Source organism: Phocoena phocoena, chromosome 3, assembly GCF_963924675.1.
Source record: "Phocoena phocoena chromosome 3, mPhoPho1.1, whole genome shotgun sequence".
NCBI classification, from domain to species: Eukaryota; Metazoa; Chordata; class Mammalia; order Artiodactyla; family Phocoenidae; genus Phocoena; species Phocoena phocoena.
Genome location: NC_089221.1, coordinates 76,480,997 through 76,499,319, shown reverse-complemented (window position 1 = coordinate 76,499,319; position 18,323 = coordinate 76,480,997). Strand labels below are relative to the sequence as shown.

The following is an 18,323-nucleotide window of genomic DNA, read 5'->3' as shown; positions in this document are numbered from 1 at the left end:
TTCTGACAAATGCATGTTTTTCTCTATAATAACGATAACCTAATGCCTAAATAATGCACTGATCTCTAATAATAGGCTTACAAAGAATACTTTTATTTTTGAATGATGTATTGACAATGCAGTTTGTCTCAAGCTGAAGTGCATATTTGTGGAACAGCAGATGTACGTTTTCAAAGGACTTGCAAAACAAAGACCAGCTATTTTTTTTTTTTTTCTTTTTGGAAAGTGAATGTGGATGCAGACTTCAGCATTAGGAGGAAATGAATGATTGATATCTAATAATCAAAACCATTTGTAGTACTGGAGATTGTTACCTCCTACTGCACAGGCCTTAAATCTCTGTCTCTTTGATCATTCCCTCTGAACAGACCCATATTCCTGGTACCTGTCCAACGATATCAGGAATTCATCAACACTCTACAGTTTCAGGTTACGGACTACTGCATCAGAGTTTGTGCTACAAGCATTTTACAGGATGCTGAGAGCCACCACTGGGATGACTACAAAGCTTTTTATGAGGTGTGAAGTTAAGTTTACTGTCCCTCCTTTTTTACACAAATATGTTTTACTGCCTACCTGCTTTCTGGCTAATTAGAAACATGAGCTTGGCAGTACTGACAAACGAAGGCTGTTAGGATAATGTTTTTTAAATATTGAATCTGTACTTAGAAAAGCACTGTTTTTAAAAACCTGAAATAATTAGAACTCTCCTTCTGCTTAAAAGTAAAAATAACTTAATTTGAGCTGCAGTGTTTCAGTGCTATATAATAAGTTGGAATATAATGGGGTACAATGAAAACTCAAAGAGAAACAATGCCAAAATACTACGACCTTATATTGTTTTCAAAGGGACCAGTTATAGGTATCCTTGCATTATTTTCTTGTTATATATTTCCATCTGTGTTTGATAAATATTTTTTATTAAGCAGCTTTATTCTTTATACTTATTTTTTCCTTCTTATTGTATGTTCTTATGAGTGTGCTTTAAGACCCATCTGATCATTTATAGCTTACCTATTTTCATTTAACCCATGTTTTGAAATCCCAAATTTCTACTGAATTAAAGCCTAATGATTCCCAGTGCAACCAAAGCCAGGATCAATTAAAATTATTAATCATCAGGCTTCATTAGTTTCCCTTCCCCTGAATCCCATTGATTATACATAAACCACAACTCTTGAAATCCCTTGAAGTTGACTTCAGGGTGGAGTGAAACATTATATCTATGGAGTATTGAGAAAAACAGAGTGGAGTTTTATTCAGTGAAGTCACTCCTGTCACCTTCCTGACACTGAAGGTTCCAGTGGCTCCATTTATGCCTGTTATTATCATAATAAATGTTGTCACAACAGAGAGGAGCAGCTTAGAAGCTTTTTAAAAGGGCTTTCCACGTTTTCTAAGACGATTTCATGGGTCTTAGAAAGGGTCTCCTTTAGAGGCCCTTCCCAGATACATTTTCTTTTTGCAAGAGCATCCATATAGGGTTTTCCAAACCTGACATACTTCAAACAGCAGTGAGCAGAAAGAAAATGGAAAGTGGTATGGTGCAGCTGGTATTCTGAGATAAGAATAAAAGTATCTGTCTTCCCTTCTCCTGGCAGCATCCCAGCTCCCCTATGTGCCTTGAGGTAAACAGAGAGGTTGAAAACGAATCCATCTCATGTCTCAAACTATTTCAGTGTGTCAGTGTACTAATGAGCAATTTTATATAATGTTTCCATTGAAGAACAGGTCTCTCATTATATGTCCAACATAGGGGTATTATGTTTCCTCTTATGCAAACTGGGAAGTAGAAGAGTTGTACAGTATAAATAATAAGTAGATGCATTGAGAACCTGTTATTGAAGTTACCAAGTATTTAAAAAAAAAGACAAAAACAAATTACCACATAACATGCAGCTCTTAGATCTTATGACAAGAGTTTAGCTTCTAAGACAGAAATAACGAGATAGCTACCCTGTGATTGCATGGTACTGTAGCTTCCATACACTTACTTACATGGTCAATAGTTACAATTTAATTGCAGTTAGTGGTTGTTATTTATGCTCAGAAAAATTAAGTGATACTGCTTTTCTATTTACCAAAACTAAGAACCTTCTAAAAATAGCACAGCTGCTAAGTTGTTTTGACAACTGGAGTCCCTGACATGGTTTTATCCCATTTACTATACCCCTCTCTCCTCCGCTCCCCCATTATTCCAACTGATTTGTGAAACAGGACTAGTATGTTTTTGGCAGGGCTGTTTTGAGAGGAGAGGAGATGAAATCTGCCTGACTGGAGGGGAAGGGTAGGATAGAGATCTCAGGGAAACCTATCGCCCTGTGCAGAGAGTAGTAAAGAAATAGTGAAAAAATTTATAAAGATATGGAGCAATATTTGCTCACATTTTGTGATATCAAGTGAGCCCTAGATACATCATTTCCATTTTCTAAACTGTCAGGTTGAGAGAGCCAAAGAGTTCAGTATCTTTCTGATGAGGTGCTGGTCAGATGGCACAGTGGGTGTTCAAATTACATGTTTAAAATTAAGCTTTTAGTATAGTTGACATCTGCTCAATTTTAGCAACTTGTGTTTTCTAATAGTCAGAGAATAAAGAATTGCCTGTTCAAGGATAATATTGAGTGGCTTATATAATAAAGCCCAGCTGCTTGTTTCCTGATATATAATCTAAATAAAAGCTCACATCTGTTTACCTTATAGTGGGTCTACAAAAATAACAGATGTTTACTAGCAGCATACTTTTGAAATGACAACAAAGAGGGAAACAGGTCAGAAAAATAAATGAATCACATTTAGTTTAATGAAAGCCCTTGCATACATTGAACTTATACACATTTTGAAGAAAATTGTGAGAAAGGTGACCAGCTTGGAATGTCTTTAAGTAAACATGAAGTTTATATTTTTAAAAGTCTTAAAAATAAGTATATTTTACTTTAGGAGAAGAAATCTGTGTGCCTAAAGTTATTTTTATTTTCTCATTTATTGCTAAAAGGTAGCTATTAAGGAAATTGTTTTTTTATATTTTGAAAAATATGAGAAATCATGTTGACCATGTTATTATAGGCACCCACCCATTGCCACGGAGAAAGTGTAAATCATTCAGGCCAGTTATGACATGGGTTGGGTTGGTTTTGCTTTAATTAACACACAACACAGAAAGTAATAAAGAAAATCCAGCATTAAAATTACTTTCTTACTTGAGGAAATTTTTTAAAGCATTCTTTATCACAGAACACACAACAAAGAAAATATAAGAAACTATAATTTTGCTACTTCTGCATTAATTTTGTAATTCTGTTTTTTTCTTAAACAGTTTTCATGTACATCTAGTCAGAAAATCAGAAGTGGTCAAAGTCCCCACCAGTTTGAACTTGAGTCTTTGACAGTTTGATATCCAAGTTTGCCACCCAAGGAGAATAATTCTACTCATTTATAAACTCCATTTGAAAGTCAATAGATAATAACTATAGATTGTTATTATTACAGTAACTACAAAAGATTTTACTAATCAAAGAAATTACCAGGAGAATGATACGTAAGGAGTATCCACATAAGAAATGATCAACTTTAGGTATAGGAGAAGAGCAGACTTTTTTTTAAGATGACATTTGTTTGGGTTTCCCTGGTGGCACAGTGGTTAAGAGTCTGCCTGCCAGTGCAAGGGACATGGGTTCGAGCCCTGGTCCGGGAAGATCCCACGTGCTGCGGAGCAACTAAGCCCGTGTGCCACAACTACTGAGCCTGTGCTCTAGAGCCCACGAGCCACAATTACTGAAGCCCACGCACCTAGAGCCTGTGCTCTGCAACAACTGAAGCCATCGCAATGAGAAGCCTGGGCACCACAATGAAGAGTAGCCCCTGCTCCCTGCAACTAGAGAAAGCCCCGCGCAGCAACAAAGACACAATGCAGCCAAAAATAAATAAAATAAAATAAATTTATATAAAAAAAAGAATGAAAACTAAAACTATCCTGAAAAAAATTAAAAGATGACATTTGTTTGAGAAATATAAGTAGTGGGCGAAGCAGAAATTTTAAGTCCAAGAGGATTACTTAGAGATAAATTGGAAGTTTTTCTCATTTAACTTTTGATACAGTAACATATAATCAGGATAGTATTTGAAGAACACATTCTTCAAACTTCAAATAATCTATTTCAAGTAATCTTTTACTCTGGTCTGAAGAAAATGAGGAAACACTAGCATACCTCCCAGAGAGCATGTTAACTAATTAAGGGTTGTAATTCACTTGAGGCTACCTTCTCATTTCTGCCTGTTTTCCTTGTCTTTGGCTGCTGTTGGGTCTCACTCTGTGGTCAGGGAAGATTTGGCACAGAGAAGAGGTCTGTAGCGGGGTGGAAGGGAATGAAAATCTGGCCCTTTGGAAGTATAAAGTACTGTAAAAATACTAAGAAATGATGATAACATATGCCTAGACTTTACAAAATCTTGCAAAAATCAGACTATGTTACTGTTTCTAGTATTGTTAAAACTCCATGGATGCAATAGCCTAATATAGTCTTTGATAGTTACCCACCCCCTTTGTTTTCATGCATGTTAATAAGTATATAGTATGTAAGTTCATTTTTGCTCCTGTCATTTCATTGCAGTGTGAAATCTAAAACATTTATAAAATGATCTCAATGATGCTAATAATCCATATACATCCGTAAACAAATTAATAAATTTTAATTTTCAAAGAATTGGCCCAGTATCTTAAACTAGCATGACTTTGGTTAGCAGCTATAAAGACAATTATTTTTTTTTTATTTTTTATTTTTTTTGCGGTATGCGGGCCTCTCACCGCTGTGGCCTCTCCCATTGCGGAGCACAGGCTCCAGACGCACAGGCTCAGCGGCCATGGCTCACGGGCCCAGCCGCTCTGTGGCATGTGGGATCCTCCTGGACCGGGGCATGAACCCATGTCCCCCGCATCGGCAGGCGGACTCTCAACCACTGCACCACCAGGGAACCCCAAGACAATTATTTTAAAGTAAATTTTAAACTCTAGACCAGGAGTAGGTAAATCAAGGCTATGCTAGGTTAAATGCTTGTGGTCTGGATTTGCACGAGAATGTCTGGTCTCATAATTGAAATAAAACATATGTTCCTTTGTCAATAAGGATGTTTTACATGTTGTCAGAAATCTTTCTTGGTCATCTAGTGTGTCAAACTCTCCAGCTATTTCCTTTCAGCCTGAACTAATTAGATTCATAGGAAGCAAACTGATGTTTGGGAAGATGTGATTGTCTTTTTTAATGTGTGGTGGTTTTGCTAGGGGGAAAGATGCTCCTTCTCGCTCCAGATGTGGCATTATTTCTTCTGGGCGCTTCATCACGATCTCTGGACCATTCTGCCCCCTAAGTTAGCCCAGGAGATTCTAGCAGAAGTGCTGGAGAAATCTTTGGGTCTCCTGGCCTCCAGATATGCTCGGGCCCATCCCAGTTATAAGAGAGCTCCACAGATAAGGTAATGGAAGTTGTGAAAACCATTGTTTTTTAAGAAAACTTTTTTGTCATTTGTATAAAGCAGAATATAATTCTATGTCTCATGACATAGCTCCTTGTATATTTAACACATTTCTAACATCTGAAAGGAAATCATATTCAATTTTCCCGAGATACTTAAGTAGAAATGTGGAACTTGAATCAAAATAACTTTGTTCTTTTTTTTTCTTCTTAAAATTGTATATAAAACCCACTTGTTTCTAAAGAGTGAGTCAAGATGTATTACAATCTAGGACATAGATGTCCAAAGGTTAATAAATAAGATAAAGAGGGAAAATTAAGGTCCTGAAATGGAGAAGAAAACATCAGTGCTGTGATGAAGTAATTTGACTTTGAAATTCTAGGCAACCAGGGGATTTTTGTTTTTTTGGTTTTTTTTTTAATGTCTTTAAATAGTGTAGTTAATCTTTATTAAGGAAACTCTTTTGTCTAATCATTTGTCTCTTAATATAGTCTAATTGCTTCTTTCCTCTTTTCCTTTATTTTTTTCCTTTTCTTTTCATTATGTATTACTAAAAGCCAGTTCAACAAAATGTGAAATCACAGAAAATGAGGAGTAGCAGTCACGGGGTCTTAAATTAAAGACTGAATTATAGTCCAATTCTATGGGTTATCTAGGCAATGAATTTTACAAAAATGTGCTTACGTGACAGCAATGGTCTGTACAAAGCGAAGGCTTTTGTTTTTACAAACATTCTGGCTAATACGATTAAGACCTGCCTTTTAGGTATAAAAAATTCTTTTTTCAGATATATGTTAGGAGGAACCGAAAGACATCAGAGGCTTTTTAAATTTTTTTCCAGTAGGAATTATTTTTCTGATCAAGCATGCTGCATTTGAAGGGCATTTAGGTCCTGCTACAGTGTTCCATAAGTGTGGTATTTTGAACAGGCTGTTTTGAATTACTGACCAAGCATTTTTTAAAAAAACATTGAACTCTGAAGAATAGATGGAAAATTCCTTTTGGGAGCAAAGAATACCTTCATTCCTTTCCTGATGTAGCTTAAGTCACTTTTGACTGTGAGGTGGCAAGCCATTATGAGATGCTTATGAAATCAGATTTACTATTAGCTCCTGAAATAGGTAGTATATTTAATTGATTAACTGTACTATAGAGACTTTTGGTTTCTGTTTTCTGGGTAGTTACATAAAAATGCCACGCAAAGCTAGAGTTATCTCTCCTAGTTTTTAATATGTAAAATAAATAAATACTTTTATTTGAATGGTTAATTCTAAAGCATTGATAGTGAGGAAATCAGATTTCGCAGGCATGTGTGCGTTTGTGTCTGTGTGTATATATATATATCTTGGATTTGCAATTGTTTAATTAGCAATTAGAGTGAGTGGATGCAAACTATAATTAAACCTTCCTAAGGGTGATTCTTGATGCTTTTAGAATTCTAGTAGCTTCCAACTGTTGTATAACCAAAACCATATATATGATTTATATATAATATGTTATATATTATTAATGTATGTGTACATGTATTATATATAATACATGTGAAGCCAAAATGTCATTTTAAAAGATCCTCAAACTTGTTTCTTATCACTTCAAAACTTTCATCTTCTATTTCTTCAGCATTGAATTTAAAAGAAAAAAAAGAGGAAATTAACTGAGCTCTGTACAATTTAGTCATATACCAAAATAGTCTTTAAACAGATCTTTGGAGTGCTGTTAAAACTCAAGAAAGATAGAAACCAAAAAATGAGTTTATGAATAAGAAAAAATATAGCATATTTGCCACAAATTTATTTAATATTGGAAATTTCTGAAACAATAAGCTTTTCCATTTGCACTTCTGGTGTCATTTTTTCTCATCTTCCACTTGCTGGGAGAACATGTTGCCCAATCTTGTAACTTTCTTTTGACACCTTGTACTTGGATGAGGACAATTGTCCTGCTATCAGATTTTTACCTATCATGCATATATGGATAATAGCAAATTTTCTTTTAGTCTAACTTTTGCTGAATTTAACTGCTGACTTTTGCTGAAGGAAAGTCTCTTGAGATTCTTGGAGAGTATCTTGATAATGCAAAATAAACATTTAAAAAAAAAAAAAAAGTGCTCCTGAAACACTTCACTACTGTACTATAGGATAATAGCAAATTTTCTTTTAATCTAACTTTTGCTGAATTTAATTGCTGACTTTTGCTGAAGGAAAGTCTCTTGAGATTCTTGGAGAGTATCTTGATAATGCAAAATAAACATTTAAAAAAAAAAAAAAGTGCTCCTGAAACACTTCACTACTATAGACTTCACTATTCCTAAAGACAATGAATGGTATTATGGGTCAGCTAACACTTGGAAACTCAAAAGCTATCTTTGATGCTGTCTATCTGTTTTTGATCTCTGAAGCTCTGATAGCTAACTAAATATATCTATTCTTACATATTCTTAATATAATAGCTATGGATGATAGTGTATATACCAAGCAGAAAAATGATTTAACATGATTTTCTTTCCAACAGACTTGATGTCACAACAATTTTAATATGCACTGAGAACATGTTATGGTCAGTTTGCACATCTGTACAGAAGCTTTTGAATCCTCATGAGTATGTAGATGATAAAATTTTAAAAATTCATACCCATTGTAATAATCTCTTCACAACATTAGTCATTTTGACTTCACCACTAACTGAATTATACCAGTAAGTATCAGATATATTTTCTTTTTAGCTATTATGGTATATAAATTAATGTGATTTAACAGAGTTATTTTCATGCTACTTACTGAATTGTGTGAAGTAGCAAGTAGAAATTTATTGAAGTGCGTTTTTGATATGAGGTGAGCCATTTTACAAAACAAACACTAACCAACAAGGGTTTCTTCATTCTCAGAGTAATTTGGTCCTAGTAATGTGGTATATCTCTATTGGTCGATCCTATTCAGTTGATAAGGCTCCAGTACAAGCAGGATCATTTCGAGCATCACTATTTGAGTTGTTTAAATGATCAAATTATATTAATGGATTGGTTATTTCAGTCATAGTTTGATTACTCTGTGAAATAATAAATCATATCCAATGGCTTTGTGTGTCTTTTAAAAATATTTTTTAATTTTTAATTTGATATAAGGTGATTTTCTCTAATAAAAAATATTTTTAAATGATTGTAAAATATTCTCAAGGGACTTCCTTGGTGGTCCAGTGGTTAAGACTCTGTGCTTCCACTGCAGGGGGGCGTGGGTTCGATCCCTGGTCACGGAACTAAGATCCCACATGCTGTGTAGTGCGGCCAAAAAAAATAAATAAAATAAAATATTCTCAAATCTGGAAGAGACCTCATGGTCCCATACTTTCAGTTACTCTGCCATAGATTTGCATTTTTAGTATTAGACTTTAGTGACTGAGCTAGTAATGGCAGTCAGTGGAAATAGGAACAAGTAATTACATTTTTTAAATGTTGAAATATTTTACTTAGCTAAACAAATAAGATTTAGGGAAATTAAAAATTTTGAACTACTTTTCTGGTTTATTTCATTCAAATTTGTAATATTATAAAAGAGATTAGAGTAAATCTTGTAATAAAACGTTAATATAGTTTTGTTTAAACCCTCCTCCAAAATAGTCACTTTATCTTGAAAGACTAGATATTGCATATTCTTAGTTTCTTGGATAGTAAAAATTATACACATTTCTGTTTCTTAGAATAAATTAGGTAAAGTATGTTTCTGCACTATGCTGGTAAAGGCAATGTATAAATCTTGATTTTCAGTAAATTTTAAGACTTTTGTGTTAGAAGTTCTAAGAGTAATTAACAAGTTTGATTTCAATTTCCCTATAATTTTCACCCATTCCTTGACTTTCAACAGACCCATTGTTTACAGATTGCTTCTTCTGGCAACCTTACCATTGAGAACTCATTTTAGAAATGGAGAATTCTTTCAGAAAGGGAAAGAAATAGTGAGATAAATTGCCATAAATTTGGGATTATGTACAAAATGGTGCATAATCATAAAAAGCTCAAGGTCTGAAGCCTATAATAAATCCTAGTAAACTAAACTGATTTACCATAGATGAAAAAATAACTATGCTCTTAGTTCAATGGGTCATTTCATCTAAGGGGAAGGCCCTGTGAAAATCAGGAACAAAGTTGACAAATTTCATGGATTGGTCATGGTGAGCAATATTGAATTTCATGGTCTGTCACAGATGAATAGAAAAATTTTAACCCCCCAATGCATTTGTAAAACAAATAAATTGTTATAAAAGATTGCATATTTTAATAATGATAATATAACATACATTCATTATTGTTAACCTGTGGCCTTTTGAAACATTTTAAAACAACTATGCAAGTATTCAAATCTCTGTGATTTGTGCATTAGATATTGCACCGTAACCTCATTCAACAAATTTAAATTGCTAATTTCAACCAGGATTGCAGAACATTTTATACCAAGCACTGCCTCTGGTTTTCTTAATATAAAACATAGATAGTGGTATTGCTTTGAAGCATGAACAAAATTCTATACATACTTTAATTTTTTTATTATTTCTCAGATCATAAAAATTTTCACAGATTGTATCCATTCATGTTGATATAAAATTTATTATTGCTTTCCTAAAGTATAAATCTAATCTTTAAAATATATTTCTCTTTGTATTGACAAAGAAAATCTACAGGGCAGCATGTTCCTCACCAAATAGGAAAAAAAAAGTGTGTGTATGTTGCAAGAACCCTATTGACTTATTAGCTTCTTTTCACAGCCAGGATATGAAGTTGTCATATTATTAGTATTTTAGAAAAAAATTGTATCTCTGTCTCACATTTAAAAATTAAACTGTATGCTTTGAGGAATTGGTGAAGAGTAGCAATCAGATGTTGATAGCATTGAATTTTTATAAACTATGCCTGACATTTGTTACTCTATGTGATATACCTTTTTTGAAGGTGACTGCCTTTATTCCAAGTAGTTCTGACAGATAAACTGACTGTATTTTCCTTCCTGAGCTTAGCATAGGACTACTAAATCCCAGGGCAGAAATATGATTTTTAAATCTTTTCAGAAAGAATGAAGCCTGTTTGCAAAAATGTGTGTTCTTTTTTAACTCTCCTTTGAAGATTTCTGTTAGAATGTTGTAAAAGGAGTACTCCCTTTGTCCTCCAGGGAAAGAAACCTGCTGAAACAGAAAACATTCACCATGTATTTTCCAAAATGCTTATCACGTGTAGTTATTACTTATCTTCTTCTGTAAAGGCAGTTAAACTGCCCTTTCAGAAGTGTACTCAATGCACGTTCACACACATACCCAGACAGTGATTTCACGTATTGCATTTTGCTTGTGTAGAATGTTAGTTTTAATATAGCAAATTAAAATTAATTTTTAGAATTTTAGGTAAATGCAATTTAGTTTCAATTCGACAAATGTTGTTGCCTCCCTAGGCCCTATAATTAAGCACCAGGCTTAAACACAAAGGATACAGCAGTGAACAAGATGAAATATTCACCCCCGAGTAATTTAGGAAAGTCTGAAAAAATTTTTAATGTTAAAATTGAATGTTATATCTCCAGAATATTTTGATGTGTTATATAAAAACTAAAAATGGAAATTTTTTGAAAGTTGATTGTCCCCAATGTTACATCATTTAATAACATGGAAGAATGAATTTCAGTACAAGTACCAACATACCAGGCAAAGGTTGGAGTCATCAGCAATAGGTCAGAATGTTGATCACTAAGCCAAGGAACAGCAGACCTGTCTTTTGGGGGTCACTTGTTATCATTCTCATGGCTTTTGAATCACTAAACTCTAAGGTATTTCAGTTCTTTGTCTGTAGTTCAGTTTCAAACTAGTACTAGGTGTTTTAAAGTTATTGTCTTAGCTTGTTTATTTCTTTAGTTATATGAAATTATTTCACTGTCCCTTACAAAACAGAAAGTGTTGGACTAAAACTTTGTTTTTCATACTTCAAGCATGTCTGGCACGCTTGAAACAGGTAGTTCCTCAAAATGTTAAGCATAGGGATGCTCATGTAAAATGTTGAGCATATGGTCCTATGACGCAGTAATTTTACTCCTAGGTACGTACACAAAAGAAATGCAAACATATGTCCATGTAAAGATTTGTACACAAGTGTTCATAGCAGCACAAAGTGGGAAGAACCCAAATGTCCATCAGCTGGTGAATAGAAAACAGTATGTGGCATATACATACAGTAGAATATTATTCAGCCATAAAAAGAAATGGAGTACTGGGCTTCCCTGGTGGCGCAGTGGTTGAGAGTCCGCCTGCCGATGCAGGGGACAGGGGTTCGTGCCCCGGTCTAGGAGGATCCCACATGCCGCAGAGCGGCTGGGCCCGTGAGCCATGGCCGCTGAGCCTGCGCGTCCGGAGCCTGTGCTCCGCAACGGGACAGGCCACAACAGTGAGAGGCCCGCGTACCGCAAAAAAAAAAAAGAAATGGAGTACTGACAGATGCTGCAACAGGGATGAACTTCAAAACCTGCATGCTAAGTGAAGAAAGCCAGACATGTGAGAGCACATATTGTGTGACCCAGTTTACTAGAAACTTCCAGAATAAGCAAATCCACAGAGACAGAGAGTAGATTAGTGGTTGTCAGAGGCCGAGAGGAGGGAAGAATGGATAGTACCTGCTAATGGGTACAGGGTTTCTTCTGAGCCTAATTAAAATGTTATAAAATTAGATAGTGGTGAAAGTTGCACAGCTCTGAATATAGTAGAAATCATTTAGTTGTGTACTTAAAATGAGTAAATTTTGTGGTATGTGAATTATATATCTCAATAAAGCTGTTAAAAATGAATATAGATTAGATGGAAATAGAAATAAAAGTATGTAAAATGTAAAAAAAAAAAGGTGTCTGGCAGAATGCAAAATGATCCAGAAAACAGAGGTAGTTCTCTTAGCCATTTTGTTTAGATTAAATGACTCCCTTTGTACGTTTCCCTCTAAACATTATTTTTGAGGGAAATCTCTATCAAAAGAAAGAACTAAAATCAAACAGCTTTATGTGTGGTCTTAATAAGGTAAAACATTGGTAAACGGCTAGTTGTTAATTTTGGAGAAGACCAGTGCCCTGAATCTCTGACTAGCTGGTTCCTGCCCTGTACTCTGGGGTCAAGTCTGGTTCAGTCTCTTCACCATATGTCCTGTTCTCAGTCTGTGCCTTGTCTGTGTACCACCCAAGACTGACTTCACAGATGCCCCCCAAATTCATCCTCCTTTCTACTAAGCAGGGTCTGACAATACCTTCTATTTATTCACTCCTTTTTTTTTTTTTTAACCAGTATTTACAGTGTACTTTCTATAGGCCAAGCATTGTGCCAGTCATTTTCTAACTTCAAATCATCATTTTCTAACCTCAAAGAGTTATTTTCATCATAAGAAACACAAGCCAGGGGCAGGAGAAATGCAGGGAACCATACTGTACTCCAAGTATCTTACCTTGTGTCTTAAAGTTAATGACATTGAGGCAGCAACTTATAGTCCCAGGGGTAACACTGCTTTATGAAAGAAAAGCAGTGACTTAGAATTATGTTTAAAATGGTAAAGTAGATTGAATTTGGTTATCTCTGCATATTCATGGTTAGTTGGCTATGATTTTAGGGGCATCAGAAAGTCTCATATGTCCTCAGTCATCTCAAGTATTCCAGTGTTGTCTCAATAGTTCAACTTCAAACCTAATTCTACTTCTTCTGAAGTTATGGTCTCTTGTTATTTTTATTTATTGCGTACCTCCACTGGGTTGGGCACCATGGTAGCCACAGATGATATAAGATATCTGACCTGACCCCTCTGCCCCTGTGGAACTTACATCCTTGGGCTACCTCTATTCCATCCTGGAGATTTATTCCGTTAGCATCATATTATGAGACACATTTCTTCTGGGAGGGCATCCAAAAGCAGGGTGGCACAAGAGAAGCATAAAACCCAGCTAACTCATTTTAGCATATCAGTTTATCTCACTTTTGATGTGCACTGAATTTATTTCATGCTAGCAGCAGCTGGCTACATAAGCTCAAGGAGTCAATCAGTTTTGATAATGAAAAAAGGAAAGAAGGCAACATAATTGTAGATCAGGGACCCAAAAGAGACAGAATCTGGGATAGTGTGCTCACGTCGGGTGGTGTGATCAGCCCAGAGCCAGTATGATGTTAATAATAGAGAAGGGGCATGATGTTGGAGGAAAGGCAAAGGCAAGGTGTTTTCCCCAAATTTATATTTTTCCCTTTAAGCAAAGCTGTCTTTACAGGCCGCTAATTTGGAAATGCGAAGAAATGTATTCTGCTTCAACCTCTGGACAATTACTTTTGTTTAAAGGAGTATTCACATTTGCTATATCAAAATTCTTTTATGTCTTGTGGAAAATGTAATTCTGTGGCTCATATGATTGTATTTTACTCTCCACTATGATTTATTTAGAGCATCTTCTCTTTTAACTGTATACCAAAACATCATTAGAGGGTATCTAATAGCTAGATCATCATTTCATTCTCCCATGGAGGCTTGTAGGCCAATTTTCACCCTGTTATACTCTCCAGAATAATGAAACTAATTTGGGGTCTTGCTGTGGAATTAAATGCTCATACAGATCCCACCCCCTCTGAGACCATAAACATCTGCCATAATATTTCATTATCGCCAGATAACCTTACTATTACCAGTGCAACTCTCAGTGGAGGAAAAGAGTTTAGGGACTGGCAGAAATGTTCTGGGAAGTATTGCATTGCCAATGGTTTGTAGCCTAAGAAATTTTGGCACCAAATAGCCATTCCGTTATTATTAGATCCTCCATTATTTTTTCTAATCTTGAGAATAAAACTGTACCTAGACAACTGTTTAGACTATTAGGAATTCCATGTCAGTTCTGAGGTAGTTGTAGACCTTGTTAAGAAGTATTTGCAACTGTCGTTATCATACTGATACTACCTTACATTTGTTGAGCCCTTCTTATGTACAAGGCACTTGGCTAAAGGGTTTTATGCATTATCTCAATCATCACACTGACCCTGTGAGGTGATTATTATTATCCCCATCTTACAAATGAGAAAACTGAAGCAAAATTAATTGCCAAACAACATTACACATCTAATAAAGAGCCCACCCAAGGTACACACCCAGGCTATCTGGCTCCAGAGGTCCTGCACATACTCAGGCAGGTGCATTTATGATCTTCCATGACCCTCCCCTTGGGTATGGAGCAGGCAGCAAAAAGTGAATGTAAAAGGATCAGAGGTAGAGTTAAGTCCTAAGAAGAAGCAAAGCCAAATAAGAGCATAGCGAGGGATGGAGTGGTGAGAAGGGAAATATTTTAGACAGGGTGGTCAGGGAAGACTTATCAGATAAGGTTTTGAGGTAGAGCCATCTATGGAGCCAGTTGAACATGGCAGAGAGGGCATTCTAGGTAAGGTATTCATTCTTGGAGAAATAAGGTGCCCCCTACCCCCTGCAGATAACTGGACAAATGGGGATTTATGCAAAGGGCTCAAAGAGGTAGGTGGAAAAGTAGGCAGAGGCTATGATACCAAAGCCTCTAGTTCCTCCTTCTCTCTCATCAAACCCAGCTCTTGTCCCATCCTTTTCCCCAAGTACGTCACTTTCTTTGAGACAGCCTTTCTTTCCAGACTCCTTAACTGTACCTCCTCTGACATTATACCAGCACCTTCCTCTTCCTAGCTCCCTTGCTAGTGCGTGTCCCTCTCCTGCGCCCTCACTCTCTTGGACTCTCTGTTCAGCCTCTGGAACACTGTTGGCAAAAATCACTCAGCTGTGCTTTTGTACCCTTTGACAATCCTACCCCTTGTCCTGTCTCTGGGTAACTCCCTCTTTCATCCTTCTTCACTTTGGCCAAACCCTCCACCTTGTCCCATCCCACTATTTGCTAGAAGGTGGCCTTCTCCTTTACTTCTCTGAGAAACCCAGACCATCATGTATGTACTTTAACTTCTCATCTCCATTCTTAATAATTATCTTGATTCTTACTTACCTTTACATCCTTTGACTGGTGATCAGTGAGTCTTTTTTCCCAACACAGCAAATCTTTTCACCTGAGCTCTTGATGACATTTACCTCCTACGTCATGGCCTTAGTCTCTGGTTCTTCTCCCCAAGACTCTCTTGTATTAAAAAATATTCCATCTTTATTACTGTGCCTCCCTTCTAAAACAGAGTTTGTGCTCATTGTCTCCACTTTTGCACCTACCATTTACTCAATATACTGCAGCTGCCCTCATCATGCTAAACAAACCACATGGGCTAGGTCATCCATGCACACCCAATTGCTATCTTTACAAGTTTTGTCCCTCCATTCACTTACCCTCTCTGCAGCTTATGACATTATTGGCCATTTCTCTAACCCTAACATCACCTTCTCCTGGCTCTTTGCCTACTTCTCTGATGATTCCTTCTGCTTCATTTGAGTGCTTCTTTTTCTCACCTCACCCTTTAAATGTTGGTGTGTTCCAGAGTTCCATCCTCGTCCATCTTTTCATCTTACACTGTTTCTTTGGGTGAATTCACCCATTCCCATGGCTTCACCATTATGCTAGTGACTTACATATCAGTATCATCAATCCAAATGTCTCTTGTATATGCTGGATCAGTAAATCCAAATTCCTACTGGAGTCTGCAACCCTCTCAGCATATCTAAAACTAAGGAAAGCACCTGCAAGTCGTCCAGACTTCTTTTATCTTAACCCTTCTGCCTTCTACCTCCTCCCTTTTGCTGCCTCCAACCCCATATCATTAGAGAATGAATATTGTTAATTCTATTAATTTTATTTCTTTTTATATTTGTCCCATACACACGATCTCTTATGCTTCTTACTTTGGTTTAGGACTTTGTCTTCTTCTGCCTGGTCTACCGAAATATCATCTTCATTATCTCCCTTCCTCCAGCCCTAATCTCCAATCAGCTCTCCTCACTAGTGCACAAGTGAGTTTCCTAAAATGTAAAATAGCTGATAAAACTCTTATGCTATAAACTCTTCAGTGATTCCTCATTGCTAATACAAAGTCCAGACTCCTTAGAAAAGCATGTCCTGGTGTCCTGACCTAGCTCATGCCTGCTTCTCTAGTTCACACAGTGGAAAGTATGGGATGGAAATAGGACAGCCTCATTTTGGAGCCTATTTATGGAATTTTGTTCTGTCTGAAATTTAGTGAGGAAATGGCTTTCAGAGAGGAGATGATCTATTAAAAATCTAAAAAATGTCAACATGTATTTAATTAGAAGGTGTTCTACTTGGAGAGACAAACAGTGGAGAGGCAGGTCAAATTTGGAAATGTGAGGATACAAGAAGCAGGCTGTAGGATGAAAAGAGAGGGGTGGGTTTTCAGAGTCAAATTCCATTCTACCTCTTATTTAAAAGATGCTATTGCTGCTGTACTTTAGATGAAGAGAGATAGCACCACTTCAAACAATTCTATTTCTAAAATGTTCCCAGTTGTGACTCTTAACTCCATGTAGGCAAATATAGTCTTCTGTTATTATAAAAATTTTATTAGCCAAGCTATCTACTAAAGATTTTATGTAACAAATCCTTTCTTATTACCTCAAGATTTATTGTTGAATTTGGGCCAACGTAGAAAAATGTTATAGTTACTTCTCCAAAGATAGTTGTAGACCAGATATTCTGGCCAAATTGTTCTAATTTTGAAATCACAGTCGTGTATTTTACAGTTAAATTCTTCTTTACCCGCCTTCTGTAGGCCCTTAGGAGCATACAAAATTAATTGTAAATTCTCATTAATTGTTTAGTATTTATAAATCACTTTAAAGAGTAAAAAGAGGTACCTTTATGCTAAACATTTTTGCATTAACGAAGCAAAAATGACAAAATATTGACATTTATTGGATTCAGATTGAGGGAGGGAGACATACGTGGTATTCATTTTACTATTCTTCATACATTTATTTTTGACAAATTTTATAATGGGAATTTTTAAAATTAAATGATAATGGTATTGTCATACCTTCCCAAGTGTAATGGTTGTTGCAGAGAGGCCTCTGAATCACCTATTAAATTGTAAATACCAAGTGGATGAAGTGGGTGCGTTGTCCATTCTAGCACAATATTGTTTTGTGTAAAATCATTAACTTTGAATACTAAGGAAAAATAAATTTTGATGGTCTTCATAGTTAATGTCCCCTGTATATTCTGAAATAATGATTTTTATTTCCCTAGGACTTTTCAGCATGGCATGGACGATTCTGCCTCAGATTCCTTAAAGCCATTTTTCAAGCAACCATTGCATTGGCTTTCTTGCATATCACATTTCTACCCTTCTTTACTCAGGTGAGAACCTCTAAAAACTACACCATCTATAATTCTTTGATTCCTTTGAAGTTTAATAGAAACTTTTATCCATGGAGGTAAATACATCTTACAAAAAGAAATTAAAACTTTTGACACTACGCAGGTAAGTAAAGAGTATATTTCTTTCTTTAGCTCAAGAAACCAAGATACAGGCCTCATAATCATTCCACTAACATAGTTTTACTAAAGTAATGGAAAAATGTGAATTTTTGGAATTTAGTGTTATTTTAGCTAATTGCCTAGCCATTTTAAAATTCATCCTTCTTGATCTATGACTGGGGATTTGACAGTTCTCCAGCTAATTGTCGAAAAAAAAGCAGTAATATGGGATAATTCATGTGACTAACTCAGAGCCTGAGGAAAAAGTTGAGAGAGGAGTAACTTTAAAAATTATGAATAGGGTCTTTCACTTTTATTATTTAATTAATGGCATTTAAACATAAGAAAAATCATTTAAAGCAAGAAATGTACTTCCAGAGTAATTTGATGACATTTTGTGGCATTACGTGGAATGTCAGTTTGATTCTTTGC

The 18,323-nt window shown here is 35.7% G+C and overlaps 1 protein-coding gene across 1 annotated transcript in view; it reads left to right on the top strand.

The window, feature by feature from the left end:
• KIAA0825 (KIAA0825 ortholog) overlaps nt 1-18,323 on the top strand; it is a 407,465-nt gene that overhangs the window by 136,002 nt on the left and 253,140 nt on the right. The window contains exons 10-13 of the mRNA XM_065874850.1: nt 369-519; nt 5,276-5,466; nt 7,978-8,160; nt 17,661-17,771. Coding sequence (XP_065730922.1) covers nt 369-519; nt 5,276-5,466; nt 7,978-8,160; nt 17,661-17,771 — 636 coding nt within the window. The remainder of the gene's footprint in view (nt 1-368; nt 520-5,275; nt 5,467-7,977; nt 8,161-17,660; nt 17,772-18,323) is intronic.